Source organism: Ammospiza nelsoni, chromosome 24 (genome assembly GCF_027579445.1).
Source record: "Ammospiza nelsoni isolate bAmmNel1 chromosome 24, bAmmNel1.pri, whole genome shotgun sequence".
In the NCBI taxonomy this organism is placed as follows: domain Eukaryota; kingdom Metazoa; phylum Chordata; class Aves; order Passeriformes; family Passerellidae; genus Ammospiza; species Ammospiza nelsoni.
Genome location: NC_080656.1, coordinates 1,104,742 through 1,130,103, shown reverse-complemented (window position 1 = coordinate 1,130,103; position 25,362 = coordinate 1,104,742). Strand labels below are relative to the sequence as shown.

General features: G+C 51.2%; 1 protein-coding gene across 1 annotated transcript; it reads right to left on the bottom strand.

The window, feature by feature from the left end:
* Positions 1 to 4,871: 4,871 nt before the first annotated feature.
* On the bottom strand, positions 4,872 to 24,537 carry KCNJ1 (potassium inwardly rectifying channel subfamily J member 1). Its single transcript, XM_059488496.1, has 3 exons — positions 24,449 to 24,537; positions 22,380 to 22,450; positions 4,872 to 9,760 (listed from the first exon to the last, which is right to left on the bottom strand). Exon 3 carries the CDS (start codon positions 9,735 to 9,737, stop codon positions 8,622 to 8,624), a length of 1,116 nt encoding a protein of 371 aa, XP_059344479.1. The 5' UTR covers positions 9,738 to 9,760; positions 22,380 to 22,450; positions 24,449 to 24,537; the 3' UTR covers positions 4,872 to 8,621.
* Between the last annotated feature and the right edge of the window lie 825 nt (positions 24,538 to 25,362).

Here is a 25,362-nt window from a genome sequence, read left to right as displayed (position 1 = left end):
ACCCGGGCCACACAACGGGACCGTGCTGCTCCCAGCCCGGGCCGGCACAACGGGACCGTGCTGCTCCCAGCCCGGGCCGGCACAACGGGATTCCGTCCTGGAGCTCTCGTGTGAAGCCGCAGCGGTGGAGGAGGATGAGGAGCCCGGGGCTCTGGCACTTCGGGGCGATTTCACCACCAGAGCCGGCTCCTTCCTTTCCAGGAACTGCTGCACACTTGTTATTTGCTTTGGCTCTGCGGGGTTTGTGTCTGCCGGAGCTGTGGAGCCCCGGGCTGGGCGCCCCTCCCCGGCTGCTGCTGCTGCTGAGCCCGGCACGGCCCCCGCGGCTGGGGGGACACGGCCAGCCCTGGGACACGGCCAGCCCTGGGACACCAGTGTCCCCAGTGTCCCCATACTGGGCTGGCAGGGACACGGCCAGCCCTGGGACACGGCCAGCCCTGGGACACAGGGTCCATGTTCCCGGTGTTCCCGGTGTCCCCAGTGTCCCCAGTCCGGACTGGTGGGGACACAGCCAGCCCTAGGACACCAGTGTCACCAGTGTCCCCATACCAGGCTGGGCACAGGACCCGTGTTCTCAGTGTCCCCAGTATCCCCATACCAGGCTGGCAGGGACACGGCCAGCCCTGGGACACAGGATCCGTGTTCCTGGTGTCCCCAGTGTCCCCACTGTCCCCAGGTGGGGCTGGGCAGGGACATGGCCAGCCCTGGGCACAGGGTCTGTGTTTCCATGTCCCTGAGCAGTGGCTGAAGGGGGCTGTGCTGGGAGCACTGGCAGAGGGCACCTGTAGAAATCTGAACACCTTCCCTGGGGCTCCCTCAGGACCCATATATAGTACATACATATCTATCTATCTATCTGTCTATCTATCTATCTATCTATCTATCTATCTATCTATCTATCTATCTATCATATCCATCTGTCTGTCTATCATCTATTATATACACTTGGCACACCCCTGGAAGTGTCCAAGGCCAGGCTGGATGGGGCTTGGAGCAATGTGGGACATTGCCCATGGCAGGGGGTGGGATGGGATGAGCTTTGATGTCCCTTCCAACCTAAAGCACTCTGTTATTCCACATAGATTTATGTATATTTCATAGAACAGTATATATATACATATATATATGATACAATTGTGTGCGTGTATTTATAGACACATTTGATACAATTGTGTGTGTATATATACACTTATTTGATATAATTGTGTGTATATGTACACATTTGATATAATTGTGTTTGTATATACACATATCTGATGTAAAAGTCCACTGAGGTGTTACAGTAAAACAAATTAAGAAGGGGATTCAGCTTGGGGCAGATGTTTCTGTGGAGGATTTAAAACTCAAGGCTGACAGGGAGCTGAGCAGCTCCCCAAACCCTCAGCCAGCACATTCCAAGCTCTGCAGACCCGTGGCAGCAGCACCCAACCTTGCTGTGGAATCTGGGGAGCAGCATCCTTGTCCATGAGGGATGGAGGGGAGCAGGGGGCCTGGCATAGGGGTGGAAGGAGATGAGCTTTGAGGTCCCTTCCAGCCCAGCCACTCTGGGCTGGTTCCACAGCAGTGCTGGGGGAGCTCCAGGCACAGCAGCACGAAGGGATGTGTCCTGGGCTTCCAGAACCATCCCCAGGGATGTGATGGCTCTGCAGGCCCTGCACAGTGACAGTGACTCCTGGGGGTGCCTCCCTGCTGCACCAGGAGCTCTTCAGAGGAGGGGGAGCTCCATCTGAGCAGGAGCCTTGGGCACTGCTGTGAACTGACCCAGCGAGGCCTCAGGGCTGTCCCGGGGTGCTCTGTGGTGGAATCATGGAACCAGTGAGATTGGAAAAGCCCTCTGAGGTCACGGAATCCAAGCATTAGCCCAGGACCACCGTGCTGTTGGGTGTTAACATCCAGCTGGGGAAATTGAGGCACAAAGCAGAGAGCTGTGTCTGGTCGGGCGTTCCAGAGCACAGTTCCCTATGGAATACAGGTCTCTCCAGACCCAATCTCTAATCTAGCTTTATCCTTCTCACAGAGGGACAGCAGCCAGGAATTGAGCCAAACTAGCTGAGATTTTAAAGAATTCGTTCCTGATCCCCCTGTCTGTGCTGGGTGCAGCAGCAGCCGATGGTTACAGCCCCCAGCCCTCCACTCACACGCCAGCTCCGAATTCACTGCCGAGAATTCCCAACGCTGCTGTGAAGGGCTGAATACACCCTGCAAGCACGGCCCGTGCCAAAACCGAGCCACGAATGCATTGAACTTTGTGTAATAAAACACGCAACAGTTCCAATAAATTCTTGCTGTGCTTTTCGAGGCTGCCGCTGTCGCCCCGCGGAGTTTGGGGATGCGGAGCGGCCGATCCGCGGGTGAGCGCTGCCATCCTGTGGCGGCCACTCAGAAAACACCGCGGGGATCGCGGCATCCCTGCATGCCCGGTGGTCCCGGCATCCCCCATGGTCCCCAGCATCCCCCATGGTCCCGGCATCCCCCATGGTCCCCTCCATCCCCCATGGTCCCTGCATGCCCGGTGGTCCCGGCATCCCCCATGGAACCCAGCATCCCTATGCTCCCCAATATTCCCTGTGCTCCCCAGAATCGCTGGGCTCCCCAACATCCCTGACAGTCCCCATCATCCCTGTGCTCCCCAATATCCCTGTGTTCCCCAACATCCACGATGGTCCCAGCATCCCCAGTTTCCCCAGCATGCCTATGCTCCGCAATATTCCCTGTGCTCCCCAGCATCCTCGATGCTCCCCAACATCCCTGTGCTCCCCAGCATCCCTCATGGTCCCCAGCACCCCTGTGCTCCCCAGAATCGCTGGGCACCCCAACGTCCCTGATAGTCCCCATCATCCTTGTGCTCCCAACATCCCTGTGCTCCCAGCATCCCTGATAATCCCCATAATCTCTGTACTCCCCAACATCCCTGTGCTCCCAATACCCCTGTGCTCCCCAATATCCCCTGTGCTCCCAACATCCCTATGCTCCTCAAGATCCCTGTGCTCCCCAATATCCCCTGTGCTCCCAACATCCCTGTGCTCCCCAACATCCCCATGCTCCCCAGCATCCCCGATGGTTCCCAGCATCCCCGTGCTCCCCAGAATCCCTGTGCTCCCCAACACTCCTGTGCTCCCAACATCCCTGTGCTCCCAGCATCCCTGATAATCCCCATAATCTCTGTACTCCCCAACATCCCTGTGCCCCCAATATCCCTGTGCTCCCCAATATCCCCTGTGCTCCCAACATCCCTATGCTCCTCAAGATCCCTGTGCTCCCCAATATCCCCTGTGCTCCCAACATCCCTGTGCTCCCAACATCCCCATGCTCCCCAGCATCCCCGATGGTTCCCAGCATCCCCATGCTCCCCAGCATCCCCGATGGTTCCCAGCATCCCCGTGCTCCCCAGAATCCCTGTGCTCCCCAACACTCCTGTGCTCCCAACATCCCTGTGCTCCCTAGAATGTCTGTGCTCCCAGCATCCCTGATAATCCCCATAATCTCTGTACTCCCCAACATGCCTGTGCTCCCAGCATCCCCAAAGGTCCCCAGCGTCCATGTGCTCCCCAGCACCCCTGTGCTCCCCATCATCCCTGTGCTCCCAACATCCCTGTGTGTGGATGCCATGGGACAGAGAGAAACAGCAAGCGTTTCTCACAGCAGCTTGTGAGAAGATATAGAGAGCTGGAAAGATGTGATAACTTGTTGACTATAAACAATTTGCAGGTGCTGTTTTTCTACTTTATTTTTCTGTTCCTCTCAAGGACAGTGCGTGAGAAAGATGTTTCTGTTAGTTAGCCAATAGAATAGAATCTATCATACCACTCTATAAAAACTGTGGTTCTTCTGAATAAAGCCTTCTTTGCCTTTTCTACCATCCTGCCTCTCGCCTGTTCCTGCCCCGGCCCCAGCACACGAGTGACACCTGTGCTCCCAACATCCCTGTGCTCCCCAACACCCCTGTGCTCCCAACATCCCTGTGCTCCCCAGCATCCCAACCTGTCTCCACGCTGGGCTGTCACAAAAAATGAACCTGGTGATTTTGCACAGCTGCTTGGGATGTGGTTGCCCAGGAGAGTGAGGCTTTAATGCTTTTTTTGCTTAAATTTGGCCAGCGGTGTAAAAAAAGGAGACACCAAGTTAGTCTGTCCCATCTCCAGCCTCCCCTCGCTCATCCACCTCCCCTGAGCAGGCAGAATTTATGAATTTATGTGCAGCACTGAGTTTGTTCAAGTGAAAGTGTCCCCAGGCAGATGTTTCCACCACAGGAATGTCAGCCTGGCTTCAGGAATTATCTTTTGTGTCTGTTTGAGCTTCCATGGAGAGAGCTTCAGCCTTCCTCACCCCTGCTCCACTGATGCTGTCACAGGGTTAAATGTGATTTAGGGCCAGTGCTGGTGCTGTCAGAGGTTCCCCAGGCTGCAGCAGGAGAATTCACCAGAGGTTTTAGGAACTTGCACATTTTCCCTCTCTGCTCACATTCCTGGCCTGGTGCTGTTTTCTCTCTGCCCCTGTGGGGAGCAGGAGCTGGTCAGCACCACGACCATGGACCAAGGCAGGGGATCCTGGCTGCTCCCAGCAGAATTCCCAAGGGTTTGCCTGGGAGGGGGAAGGGGAAGGGACACTTCGGCTGCCACCACTGGTGTCCTTGCTTCCTGCTGGCTGGTTTGGGGTGAGCAGCAGAGTTTCAGGGAATTGTGTCCAGGCAGGAGCTATGCAGGCATTCTGTGGCAGCCTGTGAGCAGTGCCTGCCACAATCCAGCAGTGCAAGTCAGTGGGAGCATCTGAACAGTGTGCCAGGGGCTTTTATTGTTATTATTGTTGTTATTATTATTTAGAGGTGCTAAATCCCAGAGCATGTGTGCAGACAGACAGCAAACCAGCACATGTCAGTTTACCAAAAGCAGTTATTTTAATTCATGGCCCTTTCTCCAGCAGTCAGCAGGATGCCTTATTCATTTGCCAGCAGGAGGGTAAATCTATTTCAAAATGACTGAAATATTATGCACAGCTTGAATGAGTGTTTAAAATAAATACAGTAGAAGAAACATGTTGTTTGTGAAATGAGAAGATAAATTAAATTTAGTGCAGACACATTATTCCCAAGCCTGGCTGCTTGGCTTTCCCAGTGAAATCCTTCAAGCCTTAATCCAGCAGGAATGGTGTGGTTTGTTGCCCTGAAGGGCAGGCCTTTCTCCTGAGGCCTTTGCAGGGTATGGAGCAGGCTGTCAGCTCCATGGGGAGCCCCAAAGGCAGGAGGGCACCCGAGGGAGCAGGACCTGGGCAGAGCTGGGGGAATGAAGCCCTGCCAGGGTGAAGAGCCCGGCCTTTGTCTCCCAGTATCAGCTCTGTGGTTCCCTCCAGCCACTTCTGCTCAGCAAGATTAAGTTTATTTTCATCCTCTTAACTGAACTTTCTTTAAATGGCAGCAGGGGTGACAGCCCCCAAAATAGCTTTTCTCTGGAGCGTGTCCTGAGGGGCCTGTCCCCGATAACCTCCTTCCTGACCAGGCCTTTATCTGCAGGGTGACAAACTGCTCTCCCTGGACAGCCAGAGGAAATTCCACTCATTGTTGTGCTGCTGCTGGGCTCAGCCTCAGCTCTATCTGCTGCTGCTGCTGCTGTGGGGCTGCCAGGCCTTCCTGGGGTGACAACCACGGGAGGCTGACTCTGGGATTCCCAGCCAGCTCCCAGCATCATCCCGCTCCAAGGGAGCCTGACAGCTCTGTCAGCTTTGGATCCATCCCCTCGAATCTCCTCTGCTCCTGGATCCCTTCCAGTGACACAAAAATACACAAAAGAACAATCACCCTTGCCCTGGTGCAGCTCCCTGTGCTGCGGGCTCCAAGGCAGGTGGGGCTGTCAGCACAGGGAGCACGGGCAGCCACCCCACAGGGGATCAGGTGGGGGTCAGATATTAGCACAGGTAACACCCCACAGGGGACCAGGTGGGGGTCAGATATTAGCACAGGTAACACCCCACAGGGGATCAGGTGGGGGTCAGATATCAGCACAGGTAACACCCCACAGGGGATCAGGTGTTTTCTCAGCACAGGTAACCAACCACCCCACAGGGAATCAGGTGTTTTCTCTTTGAGCTGTGGGAGCACTCCATGCTTCTAGAAATGGAGCAACACCTCCTCATGCTCACACTGCAGGGACAGAGCAAAAGGTTCCATCACAGGTCAGAAGAACATTGAGGTTTAGGATTTTGAGGAGCCTTTCCAGGGGCAGTACCTGAAGCGCATTGTTTAGGGACCCTCCAGGCTTTGGAGGTGTGCACCACCTCTTGGGCAGGCATGCAGAGCATTTGATTTCTTTTCCCCACTAGCACTAACATTCCAAACCAGTACTTAAATGGGAATTTTCCCTGACTCCTCATTGCACAGCTGGGTTTGACCTTTCAAATGGATTTGCTGTTTTTGTCCAGTGGGGACACTTTTTCTGCTTCTATTAAAGGCATCTTGATGCATCTCCTCTCCCAGGGGTAAGAGGGTTATGAGCCTTGAGCCGTGAAGTGCCACTTTCTGGAGACATTGCACCCAGCGAACTGCACAGGAAGCCCTGGGAGGAAATGCAGCAGCAGCTCTGGAAGGATGGAGCTGCCTTTTGGTTCAGACCACTCTGGGACTCTGGACACATCATTTCACTTCCCTGCTCCCTCTGAGATTTCTGTACATGACCACTGATTTCTAGATGTTTGTTCTGGGGGATCAAAACTGCCCTTCCAGGCTGATTATATGAGGGGCACTAAGGTGCTGTGGTGATTTGGATTGTAGAATATTTTTTACCCTGTTGGTTTGCAAAGTTGCAGTGCAGCACAATGAGAATATCAGGCAGTATCTGTGAGTTACCTCAAAGGTCTCACTCCTGTTCTCCATGCTCAGTTTTGGCCCTGGTGCAGCCACTGTTGGTAGCTCTGATGTGTGGTGAGAGCAGAACTTTGTGTGCTGACCTTTCCACCAGAGTGGAGAAGGGTGTGACAGTGGTGCACAGAGGAAAGAGTGACACAGCTGAGAATTGGCTTTTAAAGTGCTTTAGTGACATAACTGTTCATACCATTGCTGTATCTGTACAATGTCAGTGTTTGTGTCCCGTGGTACAGATGGCAATTGGAGATACAGAGCAGAGTGATTTGTTCTGAGCCAAGAGAGGAGCTCACACTACACTGGCACCAGGACCTGAACACTCCTGGTTCCCAGAGTTTGATTTCCATACTCACACTGTGCTCATTGGCAGCATAGCTTTCTCTTGTCATCATCTGACCTGCTGAATTCTCCCCTTCTTTTAAAACCACTTAGTCCAGCAGCTTTTAACAGGATTTCCATTTTACCACAGCATTGAAAATTGATGAGTTGAGTAACATCACTGGGAAGAGTTCCCAAAATCTCTTTGGTCTGCCACTAGGACTCTCAGTAACAATGAATTGGGGTGAAAAGCCCTGACTGTGAGGAAGTAGAAATTCACTAAAAAGGTGTTGAAGCTTCTTGTTGCATTTATGTCAAAAATCAGCCCCAGAAAATGTTCAGCACTCCTCAGCTGCCACTGAGCAGGAGTTGTTTCCTGTAGGGATGCACATTTGGTTGTGGGGGGATGAACAGTTTGGAACCAAATCTAAAGTCAAATGTTGGTAGGAGGCTCCTGGGCTCTGTTTTTGTTTGAACAGGACCTTTGTCCTTCAAAGGGGAAGATAATCTCTGTTTGCATTGGGGATTTTTTGGAAGGATACATCCAGAGGTGGGAATTTCCTCTCCCACTGGAGGGCTTATTGCCAGGTGTGAAGGAATGAATGTGTTCTCCATCTCCCCACCTTTCTGGAGAGTTGTCTTCGAATGGTTCCCTATTCCCCATCCAGGCAGCTCCTGGGGCAGTGAAGAGCAGCTGAAGGCTGGGACAGCTGGGAATAAGCTGCAAAATTCCTTTTGTCCCAGAGTGGGTGTCTGCTTCTGCTTGGGTTTTCAGTTATCATTTCCATTTGGCTTTTTGCCTGAAAGGAGTCAAAGGCTTTCAGAGGGGAGAAGTCACATTTTGGAGTTGGAGATGCAGCAGCTTGGCCCAAGCTCTGCCTTCTCTATTTCCTAGGCTTGTCCCATCCCTTACTGCTCTGTCCTGCAGCTGTACCAGTCCAAAGAAAGAGGGAAGGAATTGTTCCAGAACATTCCAAGGTGCTCAAGTTCCAGAGCCAGAGACTCTGTTTTCATAGAGGACTTTGGCAACCAGAAAATTTTTTGAGGTTTTGGCTCCTAAGTCCTTTAGGTTTCTTTAAAGCCTTCTGTTTCACCTTTTCACATTCTCCTTCCAGCAGCTGTGTATCTTAATTGTCCTAAAATTTCTTTCCATCTTTTCAGGCTTTTAAACACCTTTGCACACCTCTGAAAACTTCAATGAGTTGGACACTCCAACATAGCAGCTTCATTAAATGTCCCATGGATATAAAAATATAAATTCTATGAAATATATATAGTGTAGTTAAATAGTGATCACTGGTATGCTGCTCCTCTTTGATTGGAGGCTTTTGAGGAAACAAATGCTGGGTTAGAGCAAACCCAAACCTGCCTTTCTGTTTTGTTTTACTGATTATTTATTAATCCTCTCAAGACTGAATTCTCTCTGAAAACTCAGCCCCACGAACACCTGGCACTACATTTTTGTGTCGCTGGTTTCGTTGACTTCAGACAAGACAAAGCCAGGATTGTCATAACCTTTCTTCTCTTTGGCTTTGGCTTCCTTCTCATTGTAGAGGCAGAAGGCACAGTGGGGAGTCTCCACGGCCACTGTCTTGCTGAAGTTCTGGAAGTCCACTCTGTATTTCCCTTCTTTGGTCTTGGACACGATGGGAGCGAAGCGGTACCCCCAGAGCACCTCCTCGGGGATGTAGGACGTCCTCACCTGGCAGGTGGCACTGGTGGCCTCCACGGTGCCATCCAAGAACACCACCAGCTCAAAGTCCTGCTGCAGGAGGGTTTCTGCTGCCATGTGGAAGAAGGGGCTGTTCTTGTCTATGATGTGGTAAATGGTGAGGGGCGAGATGAAGAAGAGATTCTCGTTGCCAGCATCCACCACAAACTCAATGTTGACCTGGTCCAGGATGATGGTCTCCCCCTCGGGGGTGATGGTGGTCCTCAGCAGCTTCCCATAGATGTGGCTCCCGATCAGCAGGCTCTTGCGGAGGTTGGCCACGCGGATCAGGAGGCAGAGCTTCCCCCCACGCTTGCTGATGACAGCGTTCTTGCTGAACGTGATGGTCTTGGCCCGGTTTTTGGACCTGGAGATCTTGGCCAGGATGGCCCCACACATGAAGGAGTTGATGATGACACCCAGGATGGACTGGAAGATGAGCAGGAAGATGGCAGTGGCACACTGCTCCGTGACACACCTGAAGCCATACCCGATGGTCACCTGGGTCTCCAGGGAGAAGAGGAAGGCTGAGGTGAGGCCGTTGATGTTCTCCACGCAGGGGGTGTGGTTAATGGAGGGGTTGAACTCCGGCAGGTCTTTGTGGATGTAGGCCACGACGTACCAGAGCAGCCCAAACAGGAACCAGCTGCCCAGGAAGGCCGAGATGAAGATGGTCATCTTGTACCTCCACCTGAGGTCCAGGATGGTTGTCCATATGTCGATCAGGAAGACAAACCTGGACTGCTCCACGTTGCCAAACTCGATGTTGCACCTGCCATCCTTGGAGACGAGCCTGGCGCGACGCCGGCTGCGCTCCCGGAGGCGGCTGCTGAAGCGCTCCCGGAGGTAGCTGAACATCCCCAACTGCTGCTGACAGGGCTCTGCAGGGCGAGAAACAACCACCAGGAGGGTTTAACCTCTGCCTGCAGCCAGGGGAAACTCTGACACAGGCCCTTGATTAGATCAAAGTTATATAATTTGCATATTTCCCCGCAGTTGGTGGGGAAGAGTTCCAGTGAGCTGGGGAGGAAACTCAAGAGTTCCTTGCCTAAGGAGCATTCCAGCAAAACCCAATCATTTAGGCTTGCTCAATAAACTCTGAGCAGTCAAGTGTTAAGATTGTCCTGTGCTTGGTTGTGTAAGTGAAGCCTGGAGCAGCTATAACTCCATCATGGGCATGTGTGGGGAAAACTGCTGGGTTTGGAGACCTCTCTGCCTTTCAGGAGATGAATCCTGGTCTGTTGATGCAGTTTTCTGTGTATCTTGACATTAGGAGACCCTGGATGAAATGTGGATAGGAAATTTAGGGACAAAGGGAGCAGATGCAGAAGGCATAATTAAGGCAGACAAACAGTTATTTTTAGCATTCTTAGAGATGGGTTTGGAGGTGTGAAATTCAGACCCTGGAATCAAACAAGCATCTCAAAGAGGATTATTCGGTGAGAACAAAAGAAAATATGAAACTCCAGCAAGAGAATTTGGGTGTTTGATCACCACAAAGGTGATGCTAAGACTAAGAATGGATTTCTGAACCTGATGCTTTAAAGGAAAGTGTATCTCTCTGTCCCTCTTATTTTGTCCTGTATGTCTAACCATGTTAACAAGAGGCCCAGGGAATAAGAGTCATTGATGGAGAAAATGCTACAGATGTGTTCAGACTGGAATTTGGATCACCCTACGTCTGAAAAATTCCAGTGTTGGAGCTCCTCAGACACACAGATGTGGGGAGAGGCTGATGCACTGCAGAGCCAGACACTGCCTGGGGTGTTCCTGGGCCATCCTAGGGCCTGATTTTGACCCAAAACTTAGGAGTGTTCTCAGAAATGATTGATTTCTGAGTTTATCACCCTTGAAGCATAAAATGTGTTTGATTGCCAGAGAGGATGTTGGATTAGTGCACAGTGAGCCTGCCCTGGACCCATGTGCGCCTTTTTCTCTTGCTTTTGTTGAACAAAATCCTTCTGAGTGCCTGAATGAGCTGTGTGCTGTGATCATGTGTCCTGGGGCAAAATGCTGCAGCTTCCACACAAAGAAAGAACTTGAGGGGAAAATATTCCCAGTGCTGACTCACACAGGGCTGTTCTGGGCCTGCTGGGTGTCTGAGGAGGAGAATCCCCAGCCACACAGAGTGAGGGTTTGGGTTCCTGCAGCTGCCAGGGGATGCTTCCTTTGGGAGAGCTGCAAGTGCACCTGGAACGAGGAGATGTTGAGGGCTTTGTGTTTCTGTTGTTACTTTACCTTCCCAATAGGGAGGGACAGTAAAACAAGCCTTAGGGATGACATTTTTAGAGCAAGCTAAAGATGCTACACCCTTATCTCAAACCCTGCCTCCTATCACCAGCCCACCCAGGCTTCCTTTTGGTCAGCAACAAAATGCTTGGGCTCAAATTGATGGCAAGTGCACTGCCCAAGTTCTGCTTGATTTCACATGCTTAAGTATTTGTGGCAAGAGCTGTTTACCTCTCCTAAACTCTAATTTCATGTATCCAAAATGAGGATAATCCCAAGTGAGTTGTTAGACACTGGAGGGAGTTTCTTGTGAAATTTGTCTCATTTAAATGCAGCTATTTAAACTGTGTGCCAGTTGTACAGCTGACACAGGGACTCCAAGTGCCCCCTCTGAGGGTCCCCTTGCCACCACAACAGCTTTATGAAGTCAAGAATTGCTGCTTGGCAAGGTCCCTTTACCCTGCAATATTAACTTAGAGAAGCTGCCTGATGTCTCAGCTGGCTAAAGCAGAAATCCTCCCACTGGACCCAGTTACAGGCACCAGAAAACACCTTCACAGGGGTCAATCAGGAGCAAAGAGAAAATATTAAATGATCAAGGACGGAGTCTAAGTACAAAATAATTGCATTTTGTACAGTCAGAAGTAATTCTATTATTTAATGTCCTTGTTAGTATCAGCAGCCCTAAGAATAAGCTCATTTCTATGTCTCTTACAGCTGCCTTCTTTCTGCACTTGGACTGAATCACCTTCCTCCCCTGCTCAATAAAAGAAAGAAATGAAGGTCACTTTGTACTGTACCTTTTCACCCTTTTGCTGTTGAATTTATTGGTTGCATATGGAGCTGACAGAGGTTAAACTTTAAGCCTGTATTCAAGGAAAGGGGAATGAGGTCACACTTTCCTGAGCATTTCTCAAGTTTTATTTTCCTGATGCATTTTTAATATGTCCATGTTAATGCATATTTTGAACAGAAATAAAAGATTCCTGTGCAACACATTAGTCCAAGAAATTTTCCAGGGTTTAGGCTTACTGTGCAAAAGCACCCAACTTCAGCTGGCCCTTGTGTTCATTTTCTGCACGAATGTGAACATTGGCTTTACCAGAATGGCAGGGTGAAATTCTGGGATGCCTCACCTTGTACATAATGAGCTGCACTTGCACTCCTTAGGCATAGAGGGCTCCTGACCTCAGGGAATGGGTGTGCAGGGGAGAAATCTGCAGGGATTCTGGTTTCTGATCTGCCCATGTCCTCACAGCAGGGGTGATGACAAATTACTGTCACAGCTCTGATCCAGCCTCCACTGACACCTCCTGGAATTTGGGTGAGGATCTGGACATGCAGCTGAACAGATAACAGCCACAGAAGAGCTGAGAACAAGATGCTCAGCCTGGATCCTTGAAAACAGGTCCCCAACTCCACCATTCTTCTCCTGCCTCTTTAAATTATCCATGGCCCCTTCTGAGGCTCCTTTACAAGCCCCACTTAAGCTACCCTGGAGCAGATCAAAGAGGCAGAAGAATTACACCTCTCTTCAGGCAAGTCGACAAAGGAATTCTCCTTTCAACAAATCCTTTGCCCCCACACACAGCTGAAATGTGTTGATTTGCTTCAGCAGGAGAAAAATTCCCTCCTGGATAAGCATGCTGTGAGCATATCACCAACTGTCTGGAGGAGATTATATAAAGTTATATAATACAGCAATTAAAAGCCTGTTAATTCAAATCAGCAAAGGTGCCTGACTACCTGCTAGCTAATGTTTACCAGGATATGTTTCCTGTTGGGCCCAAGTAAACAGGGCAGTGCTGTCTGTGTGGAATGCTGTGTTGTGGGACTCAGGGAATGCTGCTGTCCCCAGGCATGGAGTGTTTACAGAGGGTGCCCTGCTCAGTTCCCCAACAGGGGCACATTCACCAATAAAAACCCCAGGAACAAACACGACCTGTCAAGGTTAGTTGTGGAAACAAGGAGGTTCCACTTCCCTGGCCCAGTCTTGGGTTTCCCAGTGATCACCAGAGGAAGGAAAAAGTTCCATGTTTCCATTCTCAGCTTTCCCAGCACTCCAGCAGTACCTCCACCCCAAATATCTGAGCTGTTCCCTGTATTTCTGCCTGCTCTCTGCAGCCCTGCAGGTGGGTGACACCAACCCTGGCAGGTCTGAGCAGCTGGAGCTCCTCTGCTCCCTCAGGAATGTTACTGAGTGCTTCTCTTTGCCCTTGCTTCCTTTCAGCTGGTCTGTTCTGAAAAGTATGGACATGGGGGATAACGACATTCAATTGTTCCTTGGGTAAGTTTTAGTGCAGGGAATTGGCTTTAATCCCAGCCACGTGCAGCCCTTGAGGAGATCAGAGGGGGGAGGAAGGAAAAGGTGTTGAATGTTTGATGGGGGCCTGATAAGAGCAAGGTTCCATCTCCTGCTCTGTCCCTCAGTTTGGTGTCTGTGGCTCCAGACTCCTTCCCTCCCTGCAGCAGAGGGTGATGGAGCCAGGCTGGCACCAGGGATCATTAGGGGGAGACAGAGCAGCTCCTGAGCCCGCAGCCTGCCTGGAAACATCTTTGTTAGGGATTCAGAGGAAGTTCTAAGCAGCTTAGCTAGAAGAAAGGGGATACAGAGTTAAAGGATTATTTTTTTTTCTTCAGTCCTGTTCAGTTCTTTGCAAAACTCAGATCTTCTTTCAGTCCTTTCTGTGTTTTTCTTTTTGTTGAACTTTCTCTGAACAAAGTACGTGAAATATCCAATTCCTAATACCTTATCAAATCCTTTTTTATTAGAATAGCAAACTCTAACACTTACTCTGATGGTGTTATCTGCTGGCTGCTCCACTGCTGAGCCCTTTGGGGAGGAGAGCTCCTCTGCCCTGTGCCAGCTGCCCTGGGCAGGGCAGGAATGGGGCAGGATGGGGCGGGATGGGACGGGATGGGATGGGATGGGATGGGATGGGATGGGATGGGATGGGATGGGATGGGGAGAAGGAATGGGCCTGTTGGGATGGGATGGAGCAGGATTGGGGCTATTGGGATGGGATACACCAGGAATGGGCCTGCTGGGATGGGATAGCAGTTGCACCATTCTGTCTTGTTGCTTATATCAAAATCAGAATAAAGGACTGCCACAGAAAGCTGAATCAATTGGGAGTGGAAGAAAATCTAAGGTGCCTGCAGCAGCCAGTTGGCCTTGGGGTCTGTCTGTAGAGAACCTGATTGGAACCATCCTCTGAGCATCCTGAGGGACACATCTGCCAAGGGACCAGACCTGCTGGCACTGGCAAGGTTCCTTCTTGGCCCTGGCAGTGCCACCATGGAATATTTATCCTTGGCAGCAGTTGGAGCTCTGAGCAGTGTGGCTGTGCCTCAGAGTGTCGCCTGACATGCCAGCTCCATGTGGGAAATGTGATCCTTCCATCCGGCTCAGAGCTAAGCTGGAGCCTTGTCACAGCTCCAGCCCAGTGACTGCATTTGCCTAAAGCCCAAGTGGAATTTCAAGTGGATGCCCCACAGGATCTTACCCCCTGCCTTGCCCTCTCTCCCACTGAACAGAATTACTGTGAGCTCTCTGGGCTGCCCTTTTCCATCAGGACAGGCAGGGGGACACCTGGGGGCATAATCCATAATATCCCCTGGGAAAATGGAATATCCTTGGAAGAGGCGTGTCCCAGCCCAGATTTCTGTGGGAGCACACAGCTCTGTGTGAGGAGGGAGAAGGGAGAGGTCTCAGAGCTGCAGGAAGCAGGACTGGCCCAGCCAGGCCAGCAGGGCCATCATGGACTGTCCCCTCCCTTCCCCTGCTCATGGCCTGACTCTGTGGAGCAGAACCCTGCCAGCTCTGACACCTGTGGGATGCAGGGACTCCACAGGAGCAGTTGGTTCCTCAGGGGACTCAGGCACCCCAGAAATGCTGCCCTGCCCTGCCCTGCCCTGCCCTGCCCTGCCCTGCCCTGCCAGGGGGCTCTGCCCCTCTGCCTTACATGAGACCTTCTCACTGAGCCTGGCACCTGTTCTGTAGGGTTTGGGGCTGATGTGCTGCTGCTGAGCAGCCCCAGTGTGACTTGGGTGCCCCTTGGAGCCACTTCCATCATATTTCTGTGATAACAAACAGTCACTAATTCCACCCATGCTGTGGCCTGTACACATGGTTTGAAAGGAGGGGCTGCAGTTCCACCCCCCCAGATCTGAAGGGAAGAAATAATTCCCTCATGGGAACACAGGGCAGTGAATAAATGAAAGAACAGGCACTGCAGCACTGGGGACTCAAGCAAATCTTGTTTTCTGAAAGCTTAGGAGTGTTTGGGGTCCTCAAAGGTTAAAATATTTACCTCAGATGTATAAATAAAGGATTTACAGCAATAAAGACATTACCGTCACTGTTAGCAATTAACAATTCTGTAATTAGTGTTGCACAGAAATTAATCCAGGGCTGCATTTGCTGGGGGAGAGCTAAAGGCTCCAGCAGACTGAGAGCAAAGGACACATCCCATACACAAACCTGGGAAGGGTTTGGGAGAGGAGCAGAAGCAGAATTTCCTCCTGTCCTGGCCCTTAGAAACCCCTCTGGCTGCACAAAACCATCTGCCAGCATTCAGCAACAATCCCTTCCCAGGCACCAGGGCAAACATCAGAATTGGGTATTTTTGCAGTGCCAGGTTGTTTCCATGGCTGGCCTGAGCCTCCTGCTGCTCCTTCTGCTGGGACAGGGAGTTCCCAGGCACCAGCTCAGGTGCAGCCACACTGGGATGTTGCCTCTGCACACACAAAACTGGGAGCTGAGCTGTTTCTCCAGCAGTATTTCTCATTTCTATTTTCAGACAAAAAGGTTTCCACTGAAAATACTCAGGTTTTAGTAGGAAATTGCTGTTTAGAATAAAGAATTTCTCAAGCAAATTCTATCTTTTGGGATTTTTAATTTGGCAAAAAAATCCCCATAAATAATTCTCATTGCAGTACGCTTGAGTGTGACATGTTGTGGTTGCACGAGAAAGAAATAAAAAGGGATTTCACTCACCCTCAATATTGCACTAGATTTCTGTTCTACTTTAAGACAATTGATTTTGATGGGCTGAGGAGCCTGAACATAAAGGCTTTTGCTTTTAGCTGAAATGTTTCATGGAGAAAGGCAGGTTTTGTGTGCTCCTGCTCTGTGTTGCCAGACAAAGGCACTGCCCCGTGAGTGTGCGAGAAGGGCAGATGGAAATGGGCTCTCACCTGGACATGTGGGATTGATCTGAATGCAGTGAACCCTCAGCAGCGAGGCTGGAAGGCAAATGCTGCACAAACACCCCCAAAAAGCCACAGGGGAAAGGGGCAGAGTCATGTGAGCCAGTTGTGCACATTGCCCATGCTGGTGTTCTTTGCTGAGCACTTAAGTGTTGAATCATTAACTCCCGTGGTGTTTCTGCAGGCTGGCAATGTCAGGCGTCAGTCACAGCTGCTGCAGAGCCCAGAGGCAGCTGGGGCTGGGGACACAGCAGGGACAGACTGCCAAGGCAGAGGCACCTGTGAGCAGGGCCAGGGCTGACCCTGCTCTGCCCTCAGATCGCTCAGCACCCAGCACTGCCTGGCAAGTGAAAGCTCTGCCCCCATCCAGGCTTCCTTCCCAAAGTGCTGGAGGATTTCTCTGATGAAAGCTCTGCCCCCATCCAGGCTTCCTTCCCAAAGTGCTGTGGGTTTATCAGATACTGCTGTGCTGCTGGCTCAGCCAGGCCCCAGTGCCGGGGTGGGGGCAGAGAACTCAGCACTGGTCACCTCAGAGGTGGGGAAAGAGCACAGGAGAGCATTGAAGCCCCTCTGGGTCACCTCAGAGGCTGGAGAAAGGGCTCTGCTCCCCCAGGGTACACAGGGAGCAATGAAGCCCCTCTGGGTCACCTCAGAGGGTGGGGAAAGGGCTCTGCTCCCTCAGGGCACACAGGGAGCATTGAAGCCCCTCTGGGTCACCTCAGAGGGTGGGGAAAGGGCTTTGCTCCCCCAGGGCACACAGGGAGCATTGCAGGCCCTCTGTGTGGGCTCTGCACAAGGACAGAAACCACACAGCAAATCCTGAGGGACAGAGTCCCCTCATGGTGGCCCAGAGAGCAGTTCCAGCTCTGGAGCAGGGACGTGGGAAGGGCACTCAGAGCACACCAAGGGCCTGGCTGGCCCTGCCACACCACACTGATCCTCAGGGCAGGGTTTGGTGGGAGCCAAGGGAAGGGCAAAGAAAGCCCAGTCCTGTGTGGGACTGCAGCAGGAAGGGCCGCTCTGGGGTTTTGGGGTACAAAGAGCTGCTGGTAGCCCTGGTGGTGTGAGTGGGGTCTCTGCTCTGCTGCCACCTCTGCCCTGCTCACAGTGCCAGGGAAAACCCCAGCCAGGCAGGGAATGTTCTCATGGAATGTGAAGAGCACTGTCCTCACCTGAGGCTGTAATTCCAGCCTTTGGTGCTCACCAAGGTGACTTTGGTTTCCCAACTCCCCCTGTGCAGCCTGGCTGGGTGCCAGGAGCCCGAGCAGGGCACAGAGGCCTGTCACACTGCTCTGGATCAGCCAGACTCAAAGCCTGCTGTGCCAGGTTTCCAGTGGGAATGGCAGCCCCTGAGCAGCTCCCAGACAGCAGGGTTGGAGAGGAAAGACCTGGGGATGTACAGCAGGATGGGATGGGTGGGAGCTGCCCCTGAGATGGTCATGGCAGGATGCACTGGCCTGGAAACAGCAGGTGCTGAGCTGGGGCCCTGACTCTGTGTGCTCACATGTTTCCATCTCTCTCTAACTCCTAGTCCCTGTCTGCAAAGGAAATCACAATCATTTCTCTACTTTACATGCAAGTTGAGGCTATTTTAGGGCTGAGGCTGGGGTTTCAGCAGGTGCTGTTTTAGTGCTGAGCACCTCTGCCCTGCCCTTTAGAGTACTGCAGTGGCTTCAGTAGGAACTGCAGGGATCCCTGGGCAACTGTCAGGGATTCTGGGACTTTTCAGGAGCACTGCTGTGCTATAAATAGAATTTATTGTGATTTGTTTCCCACAGAAGGCAGTTCTTTCACATTTTATCCCTTTCCTCATGTAAACACAGACCAAAGTGAGGGAGGCTTTCTCTCAAGATCAAAGTGTGTGTGGAACTCTTCCCTTGGATCATTCACAGCACTGCACTGTGTGTGAAGCATTTCCCAGCTCTGCCTGTCTCACCTGCCAGGGATTAAAGGCTGCACTGCAGCCTGAGTTCTGTGCTCATGACTTAGCACTGCACATCCCCTTCTTTAAATAACAGCACTTTCAAAGTAAATCCCACAAATACATCATTTACACAGGGCTTTTCTACTCTTAGTTCTTCTGCTACTGTTCTGTCTGTCCCTGGCTCTGCTGTTGCTTGGATCTGGCTTTGTTTTGCAGTTGAGTTGTCCTTGTTTCCTGAATTTCTGTGTGTGGGATCAGTGTCTCTCAGACAGGAGTAGTGACAGACCCTGAGCTTCATGCTCATGTGCCAGGCTCCTCTCAGTGTGTCCTGCCTCTCATTCAGGAGTTTCCCAGCAGATGTGTTGAAAGGAACATCACTCCAGACTTGCTCTGCATTAATAGACATTTTGGACTTCAGCTTCTGAACTCACTTCTTACCTCAGAAGCATGAAGGCCCTCCCTGATATCTGCAGTCAAAGTCAGCTGGGCCACAGTGGCACCACAGGGAATGGGAGAATCAGGGGGGACAATGCAGCCTCTTAATTCTCCCTGTACCTCCAGAAAGCAAAGAAACCTCTGGTGATGCCACAGAATTGCTCAGAAGGGAAAGGATTTGTTGCATTCCTGCACAGATGCACTTTTCCTTTGGATAATACAGGTTTTCTGCCCTGTGAATTCCTTTGGCTGCCCATGGTACAAGCTGAGCTGACATTGAAGCACATCAGGCACTCCCTGGAGATTTTCCCTGCTCCCCTTTTGCTGCGTGGCCCTGCTCTCCTGAGCTGCTGCAGGCTGATGCTCCACCTTGAACCAGCCCAGCCACCAGGAGGATTCCTGCCCATCACAGCTGCTCCACACTGGGACTGATGGGTTTTGTCCTGCCCCTGATTCCCAAGATTTTCAACAACATCCATTCCAATCTCACCTCAGCAATTTCCATCCCTCAGCTCTCCCTGGCTGCCTCCCCAAGGTGTGGATAACAGCCCAAATCCCAGGGATGAACAGCACAGCCTCAGCCCCTGCTGTGGCCTTTAGGCTCAGCCCAAGGCTTAGGATGGGAGAACCTGGCTTCAGAACTTCCCAGCTGAACCCAGAGCTGGTAAAGGCATTTTGTGCTCTTTCATACAGGGTCTGATGAAGCAGATTTTGTCCATCTGGATTAGAGTCTGCTTGTGCCCAGCAGATTGGTTAAAATGTTCCTGGGATTTATTACAGTTTAATGCCATGGAAGCTAAACAAATTTCAGGAACAATTTTGAGGCTCAGATCTCAGCAGGCAGCTATTTGCCTAATGTCCTACTTTTTCATACATCTCCTGCAGAAAGAAAATAGCTTTTAGTTACACGGGAACCTGATTATTGCCTGAAATACTGGCACTGCAAATTGCCCCTTTTCAGGCCATTTCTTGCTGTCAGGGCATGCTCAGTGCCCTTGAAGGTGCTGGGGAGCACGAGCTGCAGATCTAAAGGCAGGAACACTCTGCTTTGCCTGGGATTTGCAATATTTCACCAGCAAGGCTTTTTCTATCCCCATCCTCCAGTTACTTTTGTGCTCCTAATTATTTCTAGGAGTGTAATTGACTTGCAAGACATTCTTGGCTTGCAGAGTGCAAGGAGTGAATTATTGACCCATCACATGGGTCATTGATGTGAGGAGACGTCAGAACAAACTGGGTGCAAAGCAGCTACTCTGCATTCCTAATAGCAAATGTAAGCCATTAATAACTGTGCTGCCTGCTGCACTCAGAGCCTGCCCAATTTGGGTTTGACATGCATATGGCTGAGTTCATCCTCAGTGTAATTTGAAATTTATTGGGCACGGACTTCATCTCCTTCTGCCGCTTGAAAATCTCTCCTGTGCCGAGATGTGCTATGCTAATTCCAGACTTTATGGCTGACTTGAGATGTTACATTTGAAAAATCAAATCCAATTAAATCAACTTATTACCAAGGTCAGAGAACAGCATTCAGTGCATTCATTCCTTGCTATTTCACAGCAAGGAGTAAACTTAGGGAGCAGATTCTGTCTTAACCCAAAACCCAACTGATCTGTTCTAATCAAATGGCTTTTGGCTGCAGGACCTAGGAAGTGCAGTCAAGTGATAAAGCATTCCCAGAGTCCAGCTGAGCTGAGTTCTCAACTTCCCACTTTTTTTTGTGTATTATGGGACAAATATTCTCCTCTTTGTGTCTGTTTCCCCATCTGCTCGTAAGATGGAAGAGGAAGGAGGGGGTTGGGGGGATAAATTCAGTGACTGCAAAGTTTTGAGTGTGGAGCTGTGGGCTGGTAACAGCATCAGCTTGCTGTAGTCAGAGTTGGAATGGAGCACAGATTTTAGGAGACTCTCAAGAGATGCCCCTTTGCTATATTGGCAGGCACCTGTTTATTATCTGTGAAGGGAAAAAAGTTCTGAGAGTATAAGATCTCAATATTCTCAGCAAGGAGTGAAACAGAGGGGAATATACAATGGCTTTTGGAGGGGGACAAATATAAAGCTGATTTGCAGATCCTTTTGCAAATTAAAGTCTTAAGTTTGGATTTATGATGAGCTCCCACACTGTGCAAGGCTTTGTATTTAAATTACACCATCACCAAGTGCCCAGTGGCTCTTTCTGCCTCTTGTTTTTCAGCACCTAATGCAGTTCCTGCAGGAGGTCCTTATGTTCCAGACAGAACGAGACAGAAAAGTGAGAGCAGTGTTGACCTCTTGGACTCCCTTTACTGTTTCATTTCCAGGGAAAAACAGCTTAACCTGTCCAGGCATCTCACATCCTTCCCACTCATTTAGGAGCTTAAATCTGGATGGAATTTTCTGTGGTGGTGATTCATTCCACCAACCTGAGGGAACTCATTCAAATGACTCTGGTGCCTCAGAATTCCTCTCAGCTCTCACAAACAGGCATTTCAAAGTGAATTGTTTCAAACTTCCCCAGATCGTCAGCTACACAAGCAGTTCTAGTACCAAGATTCCTATTTTAAGTTTTTGCTTCTGTTAAGTACCTAAGTTGAACCTGGAACTAAATTACTTCCAAAACTGAAGCTCTGACCCCAGCCATTAATGAGCTTTTAAAAATCTTGTATCAGTTGTGCCACTTTATGTAGGATTCAATTATGCAGCAAACCTCAGATGTTATTTGAGCTTTCCAAAGTTCTACTAAAGTGGTGTAAAACCCATGAAGGATTTACTCTCACCTCACTTTACCCCTTCAAACGTTTGAAGAGCCCAGGCAGCTCGTTTAAGAGAGGCACCAGAGCTCAGTTTAAATTTGAGGCTGGAGGAGCTGCTCTTCATGGTGTCTCCTCTCACCCAGGGTGACAAGATTAGACACAGCCCCCAGATTTAAACAAGAAAGAGAAGTGAGAGGGACTCTCTGGATATTAACAAACCTCCACACACAGGCTGGTCATTCAGCTCCCAGCAGCTCTGCCCTGTGATGCACATTTGTAGAACTGCCTGGTTTTCCCTTCGGGATGGGCATTCCCAGGCTTTGAGCAGTACCTGGCAGTTTGTTACCCGTTCTGGGGTCCCCTGTGCACAGCTCTGCCCACAGCACACCCTGGCTGGGAGGGTTTGTTAAAGTCCTTTGCCTTTCTCATGGAATGCTGCAGAGGAAACAGGTTCCCATGTGCCTGCCCTGCTTTCCTCCTCACCAAACCCCAGCCATTTCAAACCTCCACCCTGGGCAAAGCAAGAAGGGAACAGACCCTTACCTGAGGGAAGCTCAGCAGGGAGGGTGAGCCCTCATCAGCCCCGGGCTGCTCCCAGCTCCTGCTCTGGGGACAGGACTCCTGATGGGGCACCCAGAGCCCAGGACTGAGCTCTAAAGCTCCTTTTCTCTGTGGGCAGGCTGAGCTGCACTCCAGGCAGGATGTGTGGTGCAGCTTTGGGACTGTGTGCCCAGGGCACACACAGCGGGCACTCCTGGGGCAGCCTGGCTGGGAAGGGGAAACTCCTGTGTCAAACTGCCCTCATTCCTGCTCTAATCCAAAGATTTGGGGATGTGCCTTGGTCACAGGGGGCTGAGGTGAGCTGCTGAGCCCAGAGCAGCCCTCTGGAGCTCTGAACTCCTCTTGGGAAGGGCTTTCCCACCACCACCCCTGCTATAACCGCACAGTTCCCCTGGATGTGCTGCTCACCAGTGCTGGGCTGGGTCCACAGGGCTTCTGCCAGAGAGGTGAATTCCCAGAGCTGCACTCTTACATTTCTCCTGTCGAGGACAAACAACAAATCTGGATGGAGCTGAAACCCAGCAAGAACCCCATGGCAAGAAAATGAAGTATGGGAGTCTCCTTCCCCCACCTCCCACCGTTCCTTCACATCCAAGAACAAATCCATGATTAAGGCTTAGTGCCCTTTGCCCTCATCCTTCCCCACTCCACACAATGCTCCCAACAAGCAGGGCTGTGTTTCCAAGTCTCCACATGCTCTCCCCTCAATGTCTTCTGGCCAGTCTAGGCTCTCTCTGGAAGCAAGGACCTCCTGCAGGAGCTGCAGCAGATGCCAAGCAGTAAAAGGCACAAAGAGCCACTGGACAATGGACTGAGGTACTCAGAGAGCCCATCCTTGGAGTTCCATGACCTCTGCATCCAGCTCCTCACTCAGGTGCTCTGTGCTGCTTTGTCCAGCTCCCCTGGACTCTGCCTGGCAGAGCCTGGAGGGCTCCAGCAGCCCCAGCTGTGATCAGGGACATGGAACCAAAGGCTCCGTGCCCATCCCAGGGACATGCAACCAAAGGCTCTGTGCCCGTCCCAGGGACATTCCCTGTGCCACAGGCTCTGTGCCTGTCCCAGGGACATGCAACCAAAGGCTCTGTGCCCGTCCCAGGGACATTCCCTGTGCCACAGGCTCTGTGCCTGTCCCAGGGACATGCAACCAAAGGCTCTGTGCCTGTCCCAGGGACATTCCCTGTGCCAAAGGCTCTGTGCCTGTCCCAAGGACACTGCTCTGTGCATGGAGAACACCTGCAACTGTGAGAAGTTCTCACACTGCACCTCTTTGGGCTTTTGGGACAGAGTTTAACTCCTGAGTGGCAGCTCTCAGATAAGCACCTATGGAAAAAGGCTGTGCTATAGGAAATAAAGGCTGAGTAGCAATGGCCACTTGTTCCTCTGTGATCATTCAAACCATTACCTGGTTATTTTTGTGATTCTATAGGGGAGATTTTCCCCTCTCGTGCACTGAAGTTGCATGGTGCAGAAAATTGGTTTGTTTAAGCAAGAGCTCTTATAGTGTCTTTCATCAAATGTTCTCTGAGAACATTACTAATAATTCATTAAAGCAGCACTGTCAGCTGGAACACTTTTAATTACCATTTTCTGACAAGTCAACCCTTAAGTGGTATGCCCTGATTTTTAAATTTATTACTAACACATATGCAGATTTTTCTCTTTCCCTGCTGATGTTTATAGGGGATGAGAAAAGCAATTGACTGTGAGATTAAGGAAGTGAACCATGCACTACACGTTGTCATGCCCAAAATGGAAGAGAATTTAAGGGTGGTTACTTTTTTTAACTTTAGAAGTTTTGAGAACCTTGTTCCTAGAGCTCTGAGCATCTTCTGCAGCTGAGCTGGGGGGACTTGTGCTCTGAGCTGTTGCTTCTGGGGAACTGAAACACCTCCCAGCTCAGGTAGGGCTGCGGAAACCCTGGGCTGATGCTCATTAACTGTCCACTTACACACACTTAATTAGCCCTGTGGTTACTCTGGAGTTTCACTCTGAAGCCCAGGTGGCTGCTGCTAACCCAGGGTTAAACAGCAGTGCTGGCAGCTCTCACACAAATCTAACATGCCCTGAGCTCATCCCAGCCCAGTTTTTCACAGAGCTGAGGCTGAAGGCCCCTCTAGCCTCGTGGCACTGTCAGAAATGCACTCAGCATTCCCAGAGAGGAGCAGTGCCTGAGCTGCCATCAGCTGCACTCGGTGGCTGAGGGGACTCCAGCACATGCAGAGATTTTTTTGGCAGTGTTCTCCTCAGTAGCTGCTTAGTGGGAGCAGAAACAGAGGCAGAGAAGTGGCAAAGAGCTGCCCAAGGAGAGGTGAGCCAGTGACAAGGCAGACTAGAATCCACACATCCTATTCCATACAAAAAAAAGAAAAAAAATTTTGGTTCCCTTGCTGTAGTCCTGACATGGTAAATTTGTGCAAGAAGACAGAAGGGACAGTCTAGAGAAATATGGTGGGGAAGCAGTAGAATATGCCCCTTACCTTGTGTCTCAGCCAGTGCAGAAGGGAGATGGGAGAGGAGCTGCCTGTGTCCCCCAGAGCAGGGAACTCCCACAGAACTTGGGTCCAGCAGCTCCTGCATCAAGAGAAGAGAGCCCAAGGCCCTCCTTGGCTTTTATGTGTGGCTGTGGCAGGTCACACTGGCTGCCAGCTCATCTGTATGCAATGGCTCATTAATGCTGGGCCTCATCTGCACGGGGCATGTGGAAGGCAGGGGAATGGGCTGCAGGAGGGATGGGGAGGCACTGAGGAGCTGGGCTGCCAGAGTTAAACAGTAATGCGGCCTCACCTGGGGAGCTGAGCTCCTGCTGCTGCTGCCCAACGCCCCAGCCTCATGTCCCAGCCCAGCAGCACAGGCACAGCACGGGGGCCTTGGCCAGGTGTGAGCTCCAGGCTTTGAATTGCATGGGGAGATGGTTTGGCAAGAACCAGGTGCCTCTTGATGCCCCCTCTATGCTGCAGAACCCTCTGCAGCCTGGTTTAATGGGGCTGTGCTCTGGGAGCTGGCTGTGTCCTTGCCCAAACTCCTGGTCTAAACCTCCCTCATATCTGAGCTGAACCCCTGAGTCCATCTGGGCCCTTTGCAGAGGGAGGGCTGCAGGAGTGACCTCAATGGGGCTGCAGGAGTGACTTCAATGGGGCTGCAGGAGTGACCCCACTGCTGTTCACTCCTCAGGAGTGACCCCACTGCTGTGGGGCTGCAGCAGTGACCCCACTGAGGCAGCAGGAGTGACCCACTGGCGCTGCAGGAGTGACCTCACTGGGCTCTGCAGGAGTGACCCCACTGCTCTTCACTCCTCAGGAGTGACCCCACTGCTGTGGGGCAGCAGCAGTGACCTTACTGAGGCTGTTGCCTCTCTCTCTGCACTGCTGTCACCTTGGAGCTTAGAGAAATG